The 17,825-nt window shown below is 43.3% G+C and overlaps 1 protein-coding gene across 3 annotated transcripts in view; it reads left to right on the top strand.

Moving 5' to 3' along the window:
- The first annotated feature begins 3,485 nt into the window (after positions 1-3,485).
- The window catches only part of VPS35L (VPS35 endosomal protein sorting factor like), a 120,323-nt gene continuing 105,983 nt past the window's right edge, over positions 3,486-17,825 (top strand). For all 3 annotated transcript variants that reach the window (XM_073362283.2, XM_073362284.2, XM_073362282.2), the window contains exons 1-6: positions 3,486-3,543; positions 9,756-9,855; positions 11,295-11,462; positions 11,764-11,886; positions 12,319-12,343; positions 13,338-13,414. In XM_073362283.2, the coding sequence (XP_073218384.1) occupies positions 3,527-3,543; positions 9,756-9,855; positions 11,295-11,462; positions 11,764-11,886; positions 12,319-12,343; positions 13,338-13,414 (510 nt within the window). In that variant the 5' untranslated portion in view covers positions 3,486-3,526. The remainder of the gene's footprint in view (positions 3,544-9,755; positions 9,856-11,294; positions 11,463-11,763; positions 11,887-12,318; positions 12,344-13,337; positions 13,415-17,825) is intronic.

The following is a 17,825-nucleotide window of genomic DNA, read 5'->3' as shown; positions in this document are numbered from 1 at the left end:
ATTATTATGCATATACACAAGGGGGCTGAAATAAGGTTGCACAGGTACCATTCATTCTGGCATTTTTTAGTGTTTGACTTAGCAACTTTTTAAGCCTTGCCTTTGTATTTCTTAACTTTTTTATGGTTTAGTTTATTAGTGAAGAAAACCTTAACTAACATTAAATAATGTTTTTTGTTTGGAAATAGATATAACAGTCAGGATGCCAGGGTTCCTTTCCAGCTTCTATGACTGGTTTGTTCTGTGATCTTAGGCAAGTCACTTAGTTTATGTATCCTAATTGTCAAAAATGAAGCATTTTATAATCATCATTGAGAGATGCTATACAAGTGTAAAATAGTATTAGATGTATTTTGCACATCAGAAAATATAAAATAAAATCTTACCATTCCCTATTACTAAGTCATAAACTCTTAAGACATAGAGTCAGTGATACCTGAATTTGTCTGGTTCATCTTAGATGATGATAGTTTTAAACATTTTTGCTTTTGATGTCATTTAAAACAATTATTTTAAGCACTAACTATAACAATTGAGGCCTGAGAATACCTTTTAAAGCACTGCAAAGGCTGTATTGAGCTGCATTCACCACTTCAGTTGGTGTCAGTGAGAGCTGCATATGTAGATCAAAAGCAGTACTCTATAAAATCTTATTTCACCCTCCACAGAAATACAGCTACTCCTGTGGCTGGGTGCTGCACCTGGGTAAGAGCACACACTAACTACACAATGGTTTTGGATAGGTGAAATAGATTGATCCTAATTAAAACTACAGGGTTAATTTTAAGAAGGCCGATTGAAATTATCCAAATTACACAATGACATCTAATTACTGCCTCATATTTGCCATGAGGGGGCTTCCATCATGCTCCTGGTCAAGAGCTGTGAGAAATGAGATGTGCCTCTGTACTCAGACATGTTCAGTTCACATGTCTTCTAGATGTCCTTTATGGTCACTTATGCCGCCACAGGACACGACAGAGAATTTGCTTGGCGTAATGACAACAGCTACGACAGTTGTTAATCACTCGTCACCGACCCAACCATCTGTCCACCAGGTTTTGACCTGCCAAGGCATCTGTGGTCATCCTTGAACCGGTTTCAAACAGGACAGAGCAATTGTGTCCAATTTATTCAAATGGGGTTTCTCTAACAACTTGCAATGTAGATGGGGTCAATTTCAGATTATGTCACATATCCTTGATGAGTGCCTGCTGACTGACTTTGACAGTGGGCTACCGGCTCTTCACCTGGCTGATGCCAATGCTATCAAATGGCGGGGCACATTGCGCATACGCTGAGGAATTAGAGTGAGAAGAAAATTCTGCTTTCAGTTCTCCATGGTGGATCTTGACTAATATTCTGGTCTTTCTATATGTATGCAACTGCCGACATCTGAATATCAGAGTTGGGATCTTGCTTTGGTGTGGAGAAATAAAAGTTTTATCCTAACAGTGAAGAATAGCAATGTGGGGTGGCATGTAATCTAATCAGCCCTGGGGGAAATGATTGCAATTAGCTGAATAAATGGGAGTCAGTGAGTCTACAGGATTTGGGAGCCTGGGGCTATCAGTACATATGTACAGATAAGTGGTACTGTACAGTATTTCCTGATTAATCCATTGCTAACCAAATGGTCCATATTCACTGACATGAGTGCTATTCGACCTCACCAAAGCAGTGATCTGACCTGTTGCCCCAGGTTTCACTGACTGCCTGTGAAAGACACTACATGCCAGGTCAAGGTTTCCCCATCACTGGGGAGGGGAACAACTTCATTCACATTTTCCCTTCTTGTGAGAGAGTTCACCCGTCTAGAGCCTCCCCACACCTCAGTATGGGTGTGGAGGGGAGACCACATCATTGCCTGTGTGAGAATGAGACTTTGTGTGTGTATCCGTGCCTAGCAGGGCAAGGTGCCAGTTCCTCAGGTTGGGGAGTGTGAGATCCCTGCAGTGCATAGGGGATGTGTGAGGCCACTTCATTGTGGAGAGGCTGGAAGAGGCTCACTCTGTATTGATCCCTAGTTGCATGGAAAGCTGCCTCAAGGTGCATGTGTGGGCTCCAAAAAGACCCCTTCAGGATGTCGAGGAAAGGGTGCCTGCAGTGTGTGGGGGGAGACATCTTCCTCCCCAAGGTGAGGCCAGTGCTTAATTTGTGCCAGGGCTGAGTCCTGGAACCTCTAGGCTTGGCAGTTCATACCCCTGGCACCTCTGCTTGCAATGTCAGTTATGAAAGTAAAAAAAATTGCTTGAGCCCCTAGCACCTCTTTCATTATAAATTAAACAGCGGGGTAGGCTCCCCCATCAGTGTGTGCGGTGGGGAAAGGAGCCTCCTCCCTGGGGCTAGCTCCTAGTATGAGTGGGGAGAGGTGTGTCACACACAGGGGTCGCCCCCCACCATGTGGGGTGGGAAGAGGAGCCTTTTCCATGTGGTTAGCCCCCCCTCATGTGTGGGACAGGGGAGGAGCCTTTCCCATGTGGCTATCCCCCCAATATGAGTGGGGGAGGCCCCCTCAGTGTGTGGGGTGGGGGAGGTACCTTTCCCATGGGGCTAGCCCCCATCGATGTGTGGGGTGGGGGAGGAGCCTTTCCCCTGGGGTTAGCTGCCATCAGTGTGTGGGGCATGGGGAGGAGCCTTTCCTCAGGGGTTAGCCCCCCGTATGTGGGGCAGGGGGAGGAGCCTCTCCCCAGGGGTTAGCCCCCTCAGTGTGTGGGGTGGGGGAGGAGCCTTTCCCTGGGGGGTAGCCCCCTCTGTGGGTGTGGTGGGGTGGCGGGAGGAGCCTCTCCCCGGGGGTTAGCCCCCTCAGTGTGTGGGGTGGGGGAGGAGCCTTTCCCTGGGGGGTAGCCCCCTCTGTGGGTGTGGTGGGGTGGCGGGAGGAGCCTCTCCCCGGGGGTTAGCCCCCTCAGTGTGTGGGGTGGGGGAGGAGCCTTTCCCTGGGGGGTAGCCCCCTCTGTGGGTGTGGTGGGGTGGGGGGAGGAGCCTCTCCCCGGGGGTTAGCCCCCTCAGTGTGTGGGGTGGGGGAGGAGCCTTTCCCTGGGGGGTAGCCCCCTCTGTGGGTGTGGTGGGGTGGGGGGAGGAGCCTCTCCCCGGGGGTTAGCCCCCTCAGTGTGTGGGGTGGGGGAGGAGCCTTTCCCTGGGGGGTAGCCCCCTCTGTGGGTGTGGTGGGGTGGGGGGAGGAGCCTCTCCCCGGGGGTTAGCCCCCTCAGTGTGTGGGGTGGGGGAGGAGCCTTTCCCTGGGGGGTAGCCGTTAGCCCCTGGGGCGTGCCTAGCGGGGCTGCGCTCTCTCACTTTAGGACACGGCGTCGGCGCGCGGGGCTTTGGCTGGCTCAGGAGTGCAGCAGCTGCCCCCCGGCTCAGCGAGAGCCATCCGCCGCCGTCGCGTGGGGCCTGCACCTTCCCTTTCCGGCTGCCCCGCACAATCATGGCAGCCTTGGCGGCGGGGCGGGGCGAGCGGGGAGAGGGCGGTGAAAGACCCGGCCGGTGGGGGGGGGGGAGAAGGAGGGTCACGTGACAAGGAAGCAAGATGGCTGCCTTCCCGTGGTAAGGCCGGGAGAAGCACGGGTAGAGGTGTCGGGAAGGGTCAGGGCTGAGTGAGGAGGCAGTCGAGCCGGGCAGGCGGCGGAAGGCGGTAACGGGTCTGGACTCGCGTAGTCTGAGGTGGAGCAGTTCCGGCTGGGCTGGGTGGGAGCTGGTTCCTGGGGAAGGGTCCCTGATCTTCCCCTGTCTGGAGCCAACGGGCTAAAGCAGAGCCCGGCTACAGACTCCCGAGCGGGGTGGGCTGGGGACTTCCCTGTCCCCCAGCTTAAAGAAAAGAGGGTGAAAGGCACCTCTGCTCTGTCAGCCTGCTTAGTCTGTTCCCTGCTTCTCCGCTAACTCAGTCCGAAAGCCTAGTGCAAAGCTGCAGTGGCCTTCCCCCGGGTGCGAAGCTCACCTGTTTCGGAGGTGCATGCAGTGGAGCTGTTGTAAAGTTTAATTCCCTCCTTTCCTACAGTCTGTACCGGTAGCCCTGACCAAAGCTTTCTGTGCTGTAAGGGACTTCCACAGTAAAACAAATATCAAGAACAACACCGATAACTTCCTCCTTGGTTCAGGACTGCTGCTTTGGAAGGGGTCTAAAAGGAAGCCAGAAGCCTAAATGAAATAGCAGTAAGCTATTCAATTGTGGCAATGTTTTAGAAAGTTCATTTCTAATTTGGATACATACATACATACATGTTCCTTCAGTGACAGTGCTTCTTTCAAATGCGCCCATGAAAAGACCCTTGAAATTATATTATCACAAGTCTGCAACTGAGACTATCTGAAAGAAGTTAAAAAAATATACTTGAACCTCACAGTAAAATCCTTCCTCTGAAGAAGGGGAGATACATTCAGATCTGTTTTAATAATGTGGGATTGGTGTTACTTATTTGCATTTTTGTGGGAAGATGGGATAACCCCAAAGGAGTTGCTCTGTGATTCATGTAGGATATATAAAGGCTCCATGTGCTTTTTCCTCTCTGTAACCCTATATTTGTTTTTTCTTTGATGGTCTTACAAAATGCCAAATCACAGCAGTAGCATGGAGGTGCCTGGAAGGCATTGTGTTGAAACCTTTAAAAAAAATTACTGAAAAAAACACACCTGTGTGTAGGTTTGCACCAGTGTAGATGCAGGCATGTCAATGGAAGAATACATCTGTTGATGTAGCTACCATCAGATGATGTTTCTACACTGACAGAAAACCCCTTCTGTCCATGTAGGCAGCATCTGTACGATGCGGTTATATGCTGGCTGTATAGCCTCAACAGTGTGAACATACCCTAACTAAATAAGAGAGAACAGATGGACGCAAGCAGACAGGGGAGTACTAGGAAACAGTGAGCCTGTGTTGGTCAGCATGATAGGCAGTGGTATCAGCACGTTGGCAGCCTAACCATTATCAGGTTTGTTGGGTTTTTTTGTAGGTATCAGGGCAAAATAGAATTTTGAGGAGGGATTTGAAGATGGATAATGAGGTAGCTTTGTGGGTGTACAGGTCTGTACAGGTCTTCACAGGAGCGTGTTAGAGATGTCCTGTGAACAGACTTTCTTATGTACTGTCTTTAAAAATAAGCAAGAACAATCTAGGGCAGTCAGAATTTGGATCTAATTTGATTGTGTTGGATTTTATAATGTTTATTTATTTTTTTTTGAAAGAGAGGGATGGGGGGAGGAGAAAGAAGCCAGATAAAAATTCTGTTCCTCTTGTAGTGCAGTGGATGTCCCTATTGGTTCATGTTAGGTTACAAATTCTGCTTCTGTAGTAATATGAAATGTTTCTTTACTTCTGGAAAACTGAATGCAGAACTGAAGAAAATACTTAGGAAATAAGCTACATAGTACAATTTCTGTTAGAGCAAGCAAGATAAGGAAATGATGAAATATTTTTTCTTTTGACAAGATAAAGAAAAATATGTGCAATAATTGTTTCCCTTCCTCATAAATTGCATGGCTGCTTGTAAATAAACTAATTCCTGATTTTGGAAGTCTTGCTTTCCTGAAGCTTTTGTTCCTTTAAATAATAAATTGAATTTATTCAGCTTTCAGATGGAGGCACAGCTTTTTCTGAAATGAAGGGGCACAATAAGATACCCAGTGTGCTATTTGCATCACTATTAAAATAGCTTTTCAAGATGTTTAAAAAATATAAATTGCCCTCTTTTAAAGTAAAAGGAGCTTGTTGCTTGAATGAATTTCATTCCAGGCTGAAACTTTCCATATAGTACTCACCCACATACTTTTTTAATAGTTTAATATCAAAATGAGACTTTGTAAATATTATGAGTGAGGAAAGAATATCAAGTATTTGGCTTAAAGTCAGATATGTCCACAGGTGCCTCTTAAGATCCATTCTTGAAGTTTTTCTGTTAATACTTCTCGAATGCCCATTTCATTAGGGTTTTGTTAGCAATTTAATTACAGGCCATTGTTTGGGGATAATAGCTAAACCAAAAAATAAATCTTGGATATTAGTCGAACAAAACTTTATTTTGTGAAAATTGCAAACAAGCTATTTTAAGGAAACGCTTGTGTTAAAATGTTACATACTTAGGGGAATATGCAGTAGAGACACCCGAGTCCAATTAAGGGCTCCTTGAGACCTTTACAAACTCCTTCTCTGGTGAAAGGAGGGAAAGGAGAGACAGGGCAGTGCAGGGCTAGTGGTATCAGGGAGAGTCTGCTCCAGGGTGGAGGGCTGCTCTCCTCCCTACAGGGGAAGCTATGTAACAGACTGTTTAGGGGAAGGACTGGCACCCCAGGGCCAATAACAAAGCCTCACAGGGTGGTAGGAAAAGGCATTCCCCTTTGTTTTGAGTTGGAACTGTGTTTTTTGTTGGGTGGAGGGGCACTCCTTGGGCTGGCCCTGAGGCCTGCCAGAAAAGTATTGGGAAATAAACCCGCAAGTGGGAGAATAAATACAGTCCAGAGTGGGGCTGACTTACTCCATGCCCCCACCAGCAGAAGGGGAAACGCGGTACACGCCGAGGTGGAGGAGGTGCATTGTCGCAATACATATAGAAATCCATTTCAATAAAAGGGGTGCCTTCCCAATAGATGTGGTTGCTGCTTTTCTTCCCTCATTGCTCTTCTAAGTGCCAGACTCAGGTAGAACAAGGCAACCTGCCTGTTATAGGGTATAGCCTGCATGTGGACATGGACCTTACAGTTTCCCAGAAGACTGGATCAGTCAGTCTGATTTCTGATGAAAGCTTGCTCCATAGTCATGAGCTTTCCACCAAGAATGGAAGGTTTAACCTTCTCTCTCTCCTTCCTCAGTGAATAAATAGAAGATAATATTAAACCAGTCGTGCTCTCCCCCGAATATTAATTACCTTACAAGCGGTCTTGATCACTTAAAACAATGTAAATGTAAGTTTTAAAAAATGCTTACAGAATCAAACAGCTCACTTCATATACATGCATACACAGAGCAAATGGTGCCTTAAAATTTAGTTATAATACAATTGCCTTTAGGCTGAGGCTGTTATGCCAAGCTTCAGCTGTCAAGGACTTTTTTTTTTAAATGTTCTTTAGAAATCGCTATAAATGAGATGTAATGGAAATGCTGACAAAACTGTAAGTATAACAGTGTAATAGAAATGTTGTATTTCAGAGTAGCAGCCGTGTTAGTCTGTATCCTCAAAAAGAACAGGAGTACTTGTGGCACCTTAGAAACTAACAAATTTATTAGAGCACAAGCTTTTGTGGGCTAGAGCCCACTTCATCGGATGCATAGAATGGAACATATAGTAAGAATATATATATATACACACACATACAGAGAAGGTGGAAGTTGCCATACAAACTGTAAGAGGCTAATTAATTAAGATGAGCTATTATCAGCAGGAGAAAAAAAAAAGCTCCTTAATTAATTAGCCTATTACAGTTTGTATGGCAACTTCCACCTTCTGTGTGTGTGTGTGTGTGTATATATATAATGTTCCATTCTATGCATCCGATGAAGTGGGCTGTAGCCCACGAAAGCTTATGCTCTAATAAATTTGTTAGTCTCTAAGGTGCCACAAGTACTCCTGTTCTTTTTGAGAAATGTTATAATTAGGAGTCAGTAGAGAGTGTGGGGTACATATTTTCATACAAATTCTAATAAACCCATGAAGCAAGTGAACAAGGAGAGTCACTGAAGCATGGAACAATAGTAAATTCAAGAAAATGCTCATGTATAGTAAAGGCAGGAAATCGAAGATAATGAAAACAAAAGGAATAGGCACGTGGGTTTCACTGGACTCTTGTTCTTGCTCTGCTTGTATCTAATTAGGCTTCAAAGCTTCTCCACTGATCAGCACAGCTATGACTTTGTTCTGATTTCTTGTTACAGAATTGCAATAGCAAGAGTGCCACAAAGGTCTATCAGTTAAATAATAATTACGTAGTCTGATTCCTTTTTCACTTTGAAAAAGATTACCAGCAAAGTTGAGGGGAAGAAGTGGGGAGGCAGGGAGAAATTGGGGTTTTTGCCCTTTTAAAATATTTTGTTTCTTTCAGCTACTTTTTTATGCTAAGAAATTCAGATTCCTTTTAGACTAGAACACGCTATAATGACGAGAAGAAAACTAGTGAAATAGTGACATTGCAAAATCCCAGAAAGTGAAAGTTGAGGGGGGAAATTAATTTTTAGACACTAGCAGGATTTTCAAATGAGCTCAGTTCCTATTTAGGCACATTGTGCCCAAAGGAAGCTGATGACACTTAATACTTGGTGCCTAAATGGAAGCTTAGCTCTTTTGAAAATCTGGCTTTTTTGTTTGTTTTGTTTTTAGTTTTAAGGACTAGCGTTTTCGATAAAGGAAGCCTTTGTTCATTCAATACCCTTGCTGGTTCAATTAAGGCACCAGAGCTCCAGTAAACATCCTTGAGCTCTCCCAAAAGTCCTTCAGTAATAAAACGGAAGGCAAGTTGGGCATTCCTAATATTTCTAAAATTAAAATACAGTCAGGAAAATGTTCCAGGTAGAGTGGGCAGAGGGAAAGAAAACCTTTTCAAACCAGGTCTTGCTGATTGCTGCTACGATCCCTGTCTACACCAGCTCTATCACCACTGCTCTACTGTTGGAGCTGAATGTATGGTACCAGTGGTGGAAAATGTTTGCTGAAATGCTGAGTATAGACACTTCTAAGTCTCATGATGCTTCCGTGAGTTGAGTAGAACTATACCCACTTTGCATGTATGGAAACTGTTTTGCCCCCAAAGAAACAGTAACAGAGCTGGGAACTCAAACCAAGAATCTTTACTCTCAGTTCCATGCATGATCACTAGATTGTGCTAGTTAAAGGGTTTTCATTTGATGTATTACTGAATTTAAGAATATATTTTTGAGTATTTTTAAATATAACTCTTAGCTCTCCTTGATAGGTCTGTCCAGTCTCGGTATGGAAACTCCGGTTATATTTCTCTCTCCCACTTTAACGGCACACCTCAAAGATGAATTGTATTTCTAATTATAGTGAACGATTAATAGAAACTGGGATTAATAGTAAAATAGAATGGAGGAAAAACTATTAAGCTGTGACTGGAGTTAATATCTGCTGCTAAGCCTTTAAGGCAAAGCACTTGGAGTGCATTATCTATGTTGTTCTTCAAGTACAAGTCGTTTTCTTTTATGGAAGAAGGTCTGGTTTTGTCAACAGGCTAACAAGTCGGATTAAGAATAAAAACTGTAAAATATAAGTTTGCTGTAAATTATTTCTCTTAATAAAATATTTTCAGTAAGAATGGAAGCCTTTAGTACAATGACTTATTTCTTGTTCTTGCATTGCTGGTTATGTTCTTTCTTCCTCTTGTCAGCTGGCCACTGCAACTTTTAATTGTGAATACTGTGGAACAGCTGGATATTGATTCCTTTTGTAAATTACCTAATGGGTAAATTATTTGCTAATTCTGATCCTTTTGATGATTAAATTAAATGGTATGGAGGTGAATCCAACTGCTGTACTTTGAATTCAGAACAGTAACTGGCAGTTACCTCATTTCACAAGTGTACTGACCAGAAGTTTTTATTTAGAGTATAAGAGAGCAAAGTAGTCAAGTCAGTTTACAAATTAGCTTCTCATGCAAAGGGAAACCTTACATCATACAATTTGATTTACTTTCCAAAAGCGTATAAACATGTCTGCACCTATGCAAGTGTGATGTATAACTACATATTTACAGTCTCTCAGGTACATATACAGTGATGCACCTATAAAACTTTTTATTTATTCTTGCTTTTTAAGGCATGCAAGGTCTAGAAATTACACATCAGAGTTTGAATCATGCAGACTGGAGGCTGTACCTGTGGAATTTGGGGACTACCATCCACTGAAACCCATTACCGTAAGTTTCTTTTTGAGCCTTTGCAAATAACATCACTGTAAAGTGAAAACTACTGTTTCCTGCTGGCAACTAGAGGCAGTTCTGATTTTCTGTTGAATTTGTTAGAAGAAAAGTTTTGGTTTTAAAGTCACTGGCAGTAACAGTGAACTACGTTTTGGATGCTCCAGCTGCTTGCAGTTCCCACCATTTCTATAGTACTAGGAGTTTATGTTGCTATTTACACAGTACTGAAAGTCTTGATGTGTTATGCCAGAAAACGTCTCTTACTATTCAGAACAGCTCAAATCCCGCACAGCTTCTTGGTTACTTATGAAATGTTTCATCATATATAAAAAGACCAGATTGGGACCAACTCATCACATTACCAGTAACCTGCCTAACTGCTCAATGTAGCACTTGTTGTTTTTGGGTTACCTCTAAACCAGCTGTGGTTTTAAAAACACTCTATGAAATATTGCAAGCATGCATGGGGCTCTACAAAACACATAAGAGGCAAGGTCCCTGCTTCAAAGAGGTTAGTTTAACTCTGGTAACTATGATACATGGGCAGCAGTTCAGACTCTGGAAGGTCAGTAGGGAGATCTGCATAGGAAAGCTTCTTGAAAGGAGCAGTCTTCAAGGGTGGATTTGAAAGACAAAAGGAAGGGTATTTGGTGCACAGGAAGTGGTAGGCTGTTTGAAGCTAAAGGAGTATCATGAAAGAAGGGATAAAAACAAGAGTGGGAGGAGGAAGCAAAGAACAGGTGGGGGAGAAAGAGCCTTTTGCTGCAGAAAATAGAAATAAAAATGGTAAAAGAATCTCTAAGTACCAGTATTATAGCTGAGGGACTCCTAGCAGAGAGAAAAAATGTGCTATTTGGAGAATCTGTGCTCTAGTAATGACAGGTTTCAGAGTAACAGCCGTGTTAGTCTGTATTCGCAAAAAGAAAAGGAGTACTTGTGGCACCTTAGAGACTAACCAATTTATTTGAGCATCAGCTTTCGTGAGCTACAGCTCACTTCATCGGATGCATACTGTGGAAAGTTTAGAAGATCTTATTATATACACACGAAGCATGAAAAAATACCTCCTCCTATCCCACTCTCCTGCTGGTAATAGCTTATCTAAAGTGATCACTCTCCTTACAATGTGTATGATGGAAATGGCCCAACTTGATTATCATACACATTGTAAGGAGAGTGATCGCTTTAGATAAGCTATTACCAGCAGGAGAGTGGGATAGGAGGAGGTATTTTTTCATGCTTCGTGTGTATATAATAAGATCTTCTAAACTTTCCACAGTATGCATCCGATGAAGTGAGCTGTAGCTCACGAAAGCTGATGCTCAAATAAATTGGTTAGTCTCTAAGGTGCCACAAGTACTCCTTTTCTTTGTGCTCTAGTAAGTTATTAAAGTGGAAGTAGATCATTTCATTTTACAGTTCAACTTCTCCTTCAGGTTACTGAATCCAAGACCAAGAAAATGGGTCGGAAAGGAAGTACTTCCTCTACCTCCTCCTCTTCTTCCAGTTCAATGATAGACCCACTAAGCAGTGTGTTGGACGGTACTGATCCCTTGTCATTGTTCGCAGCAACAGCAGATCCAGTGACTACTGCAGCTAACACGGTAAAGCTCAAGGTTAATTATCTCAAGTAGATTGAATAAAATAGACCTGCATAGAACTGATTCTTTGTGCTCTTGCAAGAGCTGTTTCAGTATAGAAAGTACCATATTAACTAATCAGAGAATTTCATTTACCTGTTTTCTTTTGCTTTAGCAGTTCTGGTAATGTTTGTGTTTTTTAATGTTGTAAATCTGTGCAAGGATCAGTAACACATGAAACACAGTAGGTCTTAAAATATCTGGTCACCTTTCTTTGTCTTCCTGGTATACATGAAGCTGAACACCTTGTTTGTGTTCCTCCTAGGATAGTACAAGAAAGAAACGTGATAAAGATGACAGCTTGGCTGTAGGAAGTGACTTTGAACCATGGTCAAGCAAACGTGGTGAAATCCTTGCTAGATACACGACGACTGAAAAACTCTCCATTGTAAGTGCGCTTCTTAATAATTTTGTGCAAGAACCTTAATAGACTATGGGTACTGTGAGGCTACAGTAATTGAGTACCTTGTGACTATTCCTTTTCTATGTAAACAAATTCAGTACATTTAATTTGCAATGAAGTGGAAAACCATCCCAGCAGCTCTAGCTTTTAAATATTCATAAAGAAGACTGGCTGATCTTTGGCCTGTAGTACTTGATTATTTTTAGAGAGCCCAAAAGTGTGCTAGCCACTTCCTAGAACACAAATAGAGACATGGTTCATGCCACGAAAAGCTTACAATCACACTTTATATCTCCATTAATTTATAGAATAAATAGCAGCACTGAAAATAATCAATCCACACTTTCTTAAATCATTTATAAATAAGTAAGTAGTTTGTAAATACATGCTTTCTAAAATGCTGTTGTTTCTCTGCAGAATCTGTATATGAGTTCTGAAAAAGGTGAGTAGTTTCTCTATATCAAGTGCCATGGGACTATTATTTTAAGGAGAGAGCAAATGACAGACCTTTGGTGAAAACATGCATTCAGATTAAAGCTTTCTTTCTCCAACTGTGAGCTGATTCACTGCTGTTGCTCATGAGTCCCACTGGATTTTTGCAAATTCAAGAAAAATAATATTTATCTTGCTCCATCTAGTGGCTGCTGGGTGCATTATTATGTGTAATTGAAAGAAACTACAACTCCTGTAATTTACATTGCAGCTTTAAAAAACATCTGGGCTGTTACTATTCCTCCAAATCTCCCAAAATTGCAAGATTATTTTGGTATTTGGCTTGTCTTTATTAATTTTCCCACTTGCTTGCTTGAAGGGAACAAGAGGGGAAATAGAAGGAAGTGCTTTGCAAAGCTGTCCAACAATTCTCTCAGCCTGGCTGAGAGAGAAGCATTGAAGGAGCGGATTCCAGTATTATACTGGCTGTTTAGTATGACACCAAAATCTTAATTTTTAACGCAATGTTTTAATTGTATTGTTAATGGGAAAAACTGTTAAGAATGCGAGGCGAAGTAGTAAAGAACCTTCCATAGCAAGTGGAATCTTGAAATACAGGGCTCCAGAGTCTTACCCAAAGAACCTGAATAAAAAATCTAGAGTCTGGTTTTGTTTGGGTTTTTTTTTTTTTTCTCAAATCAGGCTTCGCTTTCTGCAGTTGCTATTCTGTGCCCACTACGAAATGTTTGGAGAAAAAGATGAATGAATCTTTGGCAACATTCATTGTGTGCCTGCAGGAATGGAGGTCTTGTTTGAAAATCAGGCTCGGAGTCTCTCATGCTAGCAGCTGAATAGCTGCCTTTAGGTGGTTGAATCACTGTTTTGGTCTTGGATACTGTTAGCTTATTTAAATCTGATTCTTCCCCTCAAGTCTTTTTTTTTTTTTTTTTTTTAATAGTTTAAGAATTTGAAAATGTTAAACTCAAAGATATAATTACCTACAGGAAAAGCTACGACGCCTGGCTCAGCAGTTTCTGAGAAGGTGCGAACAAGGCTAGAAGAGCTGGATGACCTTGAAGAGGTGAGCAAACTGTCCAGGAAACATTTCTACTTTAAGAGAAAAAAGATTAGTTGTGTGAGATGAAAGCTATTTAAGAAACTTTCTGGCTTATCCCTAAAAGCCCTGATTCTGCAAACTCTTATGCAGTGTTTAACTTCATGCACTTGAGTAGTCCCATTGAAAGTGTGTGTGTGTGTCTGTGTAGAATTGGGGCCTAAATTTTTAGCTCATTGACAACCAGTACCCCAAAAGTATCTCCAAAAGGAGAGTCACTGGGCTGACATCCATATCATTTATCTCCTATAGCTGCTGTATTTAAGCCCCCTGGTGTCTGGTAGGCTCTACCAACTTTTAATCTTTTTATTCTGTCTTTTGTTGCAGAGACTGACATCTCTCCTAAGTAAGGCACTGATTCAGCCAGGCACTTAATACGCATATGTTTAGCTACTTTAGTCCCATTGAAATCAGAAAGGCCATTGACATGCTTGCGTACCTTACTGAATTGGTGCCAATTCAGCTTCAGTGCCTCCATGTCTTTTATGGCTAACTTCAACTTGGATCTCATGATTAACACAGTATTGTGTTCATTTTATAAATTCAGCATGAAGGGATCATGTGTCAAAAGTAACATCTACTTAAATATCTGCAGATTAGATTCTATTAGTGGAACAATAAGTGTATCTCAATAATATATAACGTATTCACTCACAAAATAGTGGTTGCTTCTGCAATTCATCACGCCATTTGTCAATTTATTTTCCTGGTAGTCATTCCTGCTACATCCTTTACAGTGACCTGCTGTAGTTCTGATATGACTATGTTTGAGTCTTGCTCTTTATTTTTCACAAATTAGTAGCTGGGAGCTTTGCAATAACTTTTTGCCCTAGGTCTGCACACCATTCTGCAACACACTTTGTTCGTAAACAGCCTTACGATATAGAATGGTGTTCATATGAAAAGGAATTGGAGGGTTAGAGGAACTCAGGCCTGTTGTTGTACTTGACCTGAAAGTAACCAAAGGACACTTTATTTCTGCAGCTGCTACAACTTAATAGCAGTCAATGAAATTCTGTATTCCTTTAAATTTTTATGAGGTTTTGTCATTAGAGTAGAGGTTCTCAAACTGTGGTCCGTGGGAGCTCCATTCAGGTGGTCCGCAGATAGTTCTCTCTAACGTGCACGGTTGGGCGGCCGCACGTGAGAGAATGAAGGGCTACCCACCTAATTAGTGGAGCCGTGCAGGCATGGCTTCACTAATTAGGTGCATGGATCCTGGAGAAGACGCACGTGTAAGGTGAGGTGGTGGTCTTGGGGGGGAATTTGGGATGTGCAGGGCTGCCGTGGCAAGAGAAAAAGGCGACTTTCCCCAGCTCCAGGGCTGTGGCTGCCAGGGAGAGATGGCCCTCTGTCCCAGCCTCAGCTCTGGCTGTTGTGGCGGGGGAGATATCCCCTTTCCTTCCCAGCCCCAGCTCGGAGGCAGCTGCAGCAGAGGAGACTCCCCCAACTTTCCAGCCCCAGCTTGGTGGCTGCCGCGGTAGGGGGGAGAGGGCATATCCATCACATTAGAAAGGTAGGACTACTGATATTAAAATGAGAGTTGTGTGCTTTTATTTGTAGAACAAAGAAACGTTTATTAAGTGTTTTTTTTTAAATATATAGCTCTTTATCCAAAATGCTTTACAATAGTTAGCTGACGGTACAAACAACATTTGGCAAGGTCATTAAGTGGTCCGCCGAGACCCTCAGCAATTTTGAAGTGGTCCGTGAAAAAAAAAAATTTGAAAACCACTGCATTAGAAAAAATGGCTTAACAGCATGAGGGTCAGTCTGATGCTTGTGTTCTTTGAGCTCTGATTTATATTTTAAAGGTATTTGGTTAATATAAAGAGTATAAGGTTTAAAAGCGCACTGTCAAGTACATTATGTATCTATTTCAGCTTTCATTGTGTTTGCCCTTTTCAGTAGAAGCAGAATCTCGCCTCCCGATTTTTCTCTGTTCTTTTGGCAAATATTGTATAGTAATGTTTCCAGTGTCGGAGCCAGCACAACTGCTTTATTTACCTTTGTTTCTACACCAGCATTGCTGATGTCACCAGGAATAGTCCCATAAATGCTGGGAATATGTACAGGAAGAAATGTTCTATGGGCCTAAACCAAAGCCCAAGACTCAGTATCTCCCCTCCCTGGATTTAGAGGAAGTTCATATCTGGCTCTGATCTCTGCAGCTTGGGCTACATTTGTTTAGTGAGTTGCTACAACAAAGCAAGCAACTTGCATGTGTTGTTCTGTTGCATCCTACTAAAATGGTGGGATTAAAAACACAGTTATTATAGGGGAGGGGCTGGTAGCTCAGCCTATTATTAAGGTTCCTCATTTCCCATTATAACATGCAGTTTTCAGTTGTTTGTAACTGCCAAACTTTAAGAATTAATTAGGGGTAATATTTCCTATGCTGTTTTTCTGCCTAATGCTGATTTTTTTTTTTTAAATGTCAGCCTAAAACTATGTAGTGTGAGGTTCTATGCCCACTAGAGAGCCCTCCAGAGCCTAGAATGGAACCCACGATTCCTAAGTCTCACCCTTCCTCTCTTGTCAGCAAATATCTGTGATACCCTCCAGCCGCTGTCCCCCAATGCCCAACACTGAGTGCTCTGGTCACAAACTGCGCTGTCCAGGGGTCATGGAGACCAGAAACTCTTCCTCCTCCTTCCCCCCACAACACACACTTTCAAAAATTCACAGGGTTTTAAGTGCCTTTTCTTGATTGCCCAGCTTATGAGCACACCTTGCACTCTCCACTGTTGGGTGCTGCTGCCCAGCTGAACATGCCAGATACATGCTCAAGACACAGTCTGGCCTGGAGTAGACCGGCAATGCTGGATCTCCTTAGCCTGTGGGAACAAGAGGCTGTGCAGGCACAGCTACAGACCAGCTGTAGAAATGTGGACATCTATGAGCAGATTGCGTGAGGAATGCAGAAGACGGGGTATGACAGGGATCTGAAGCAGCGCCATGTGAAAGCGAAGGAATTCCAGCAGACATACCAGAAGGCCAGGGAGGCTAACAGTTGATCTGGTGCCAAGCCAGAGACCTGCTGATTTTACAAAGAGTTGCAGGTCATATGTGTTGGAGACCCCACCAGCACCTTGCCTGCAACCTCTGAAGCGCCTGAGTCGCAGGCCCGTGGCGAGAACAGCGAGGAGGAGGGACATGCTATCAGGGGATCCCGCTATGTCACAAGTCAGGACCTGTCTGATACTCTACCGCACTCCAGTGAGTACGGGTGAGCCCGATGGAGGGGAAAGAACCTCAGGGTAAGTATGTAATTGTATTTCTTATTATTATGATGTACTGATGGTGCCCCCAGCTTAACAGGACACTGCTATTGACTTTTTGTTAACTTTACTTCTCCTTGTTGTACTACTACCTCTTCTGGTAAAAGTAAGTTATCTGCTTTTCATTCCCCTGTAGAGTTAGGTGGGGTCGAGGGGGAGGGGGAAATGTGGAGCAGTTTGTGTATGTACACAGGGATATCCCTCGAATCCTCCTGAGCCATCTTGACAAAACTTTCATGGAGGTACTCTGCAATCCTCTCCAGAAAGTTTCTAAGGATGGCAGCCTTATTTCTTCCTCTGCAGTAGGACACTTTCCCATGCCAGTTGGCAATAACTTCGGCAGGCACCATTGCTATAAACAGGCTAGCAGCATATGGGCCTCTGTGACTTCAGGACTCCAGCAGCAGCTGTATTCTCTGTGCCTTTGTCATGCTCACGAGTGAGATATCAGCTAAAATCACCGTGGCCTGTGGGAAGACGGTGCCAATATTCAGTGACCTTGCCTGGTTCTCGTAATTTCATGCACTTGAGCAATTCTCTCCTCATTTCCCTTGTCCCTGCCAGGTCAAACTCATCATGGCTGCTGCTGTGAGTTGGGCCATCCACAAGCACTCTGAAGCAAAAGTGTCAATAAGCATGTCTTGTTTAAAACTTTAGGGGAGCAAGGGAGGGGGGTTCTGAATCGTAACTTTCACTTTCCATTGTGACTGTACCGACTATGGTACCTCTGGGTGTTTTACCTGTAGCTGCAGCAGTTGCAACCTTGAGGGGTTGCCCCTCCACACCCATGGAACACCTGCACCAGGCAAGGAGGAGAAGGAAGAGGACTCATGGTGATGTGTACAGTGAGATCCAGTGCTGATCCAGATCCTTAGCAGAGGGTCTGGAGGGTGAATATTGCAGACTGTGTGGAGAAGGAAAGAGCAGACAGGAGAAAGGTGCAGAAAAAGGAGAGGGAGATGCATCAGGACATAATGGGGCATCTCCGGCAGCCAACACAGGTGCTGCAGACTCTTGTGGAACTACAGATTCAACAGTCATGGGCTTGCCTCCCTTTGCAGTCCACAGATAATTCCATTACAGCATCTTCCCTACAC

The sequence above is a fragment of the Lepidochelys kempii genome, chromosome 10 (assembly GCF_965140285.1).
Source record: "Lepidochelys kempii isolate rLepKem1 chromosome 10, rLepKem1.hap1, whole genome shotgun sequence".
Classification (NCBI taxonomy): Eukaryota; Metazoa; Chordata; order Testudines; family Cheloniidae; genus Lepidochelys; species Lepidochelys kempii.
This window is presented reverse-complemented; position numbering and strand designations above follow the sequence as displayed.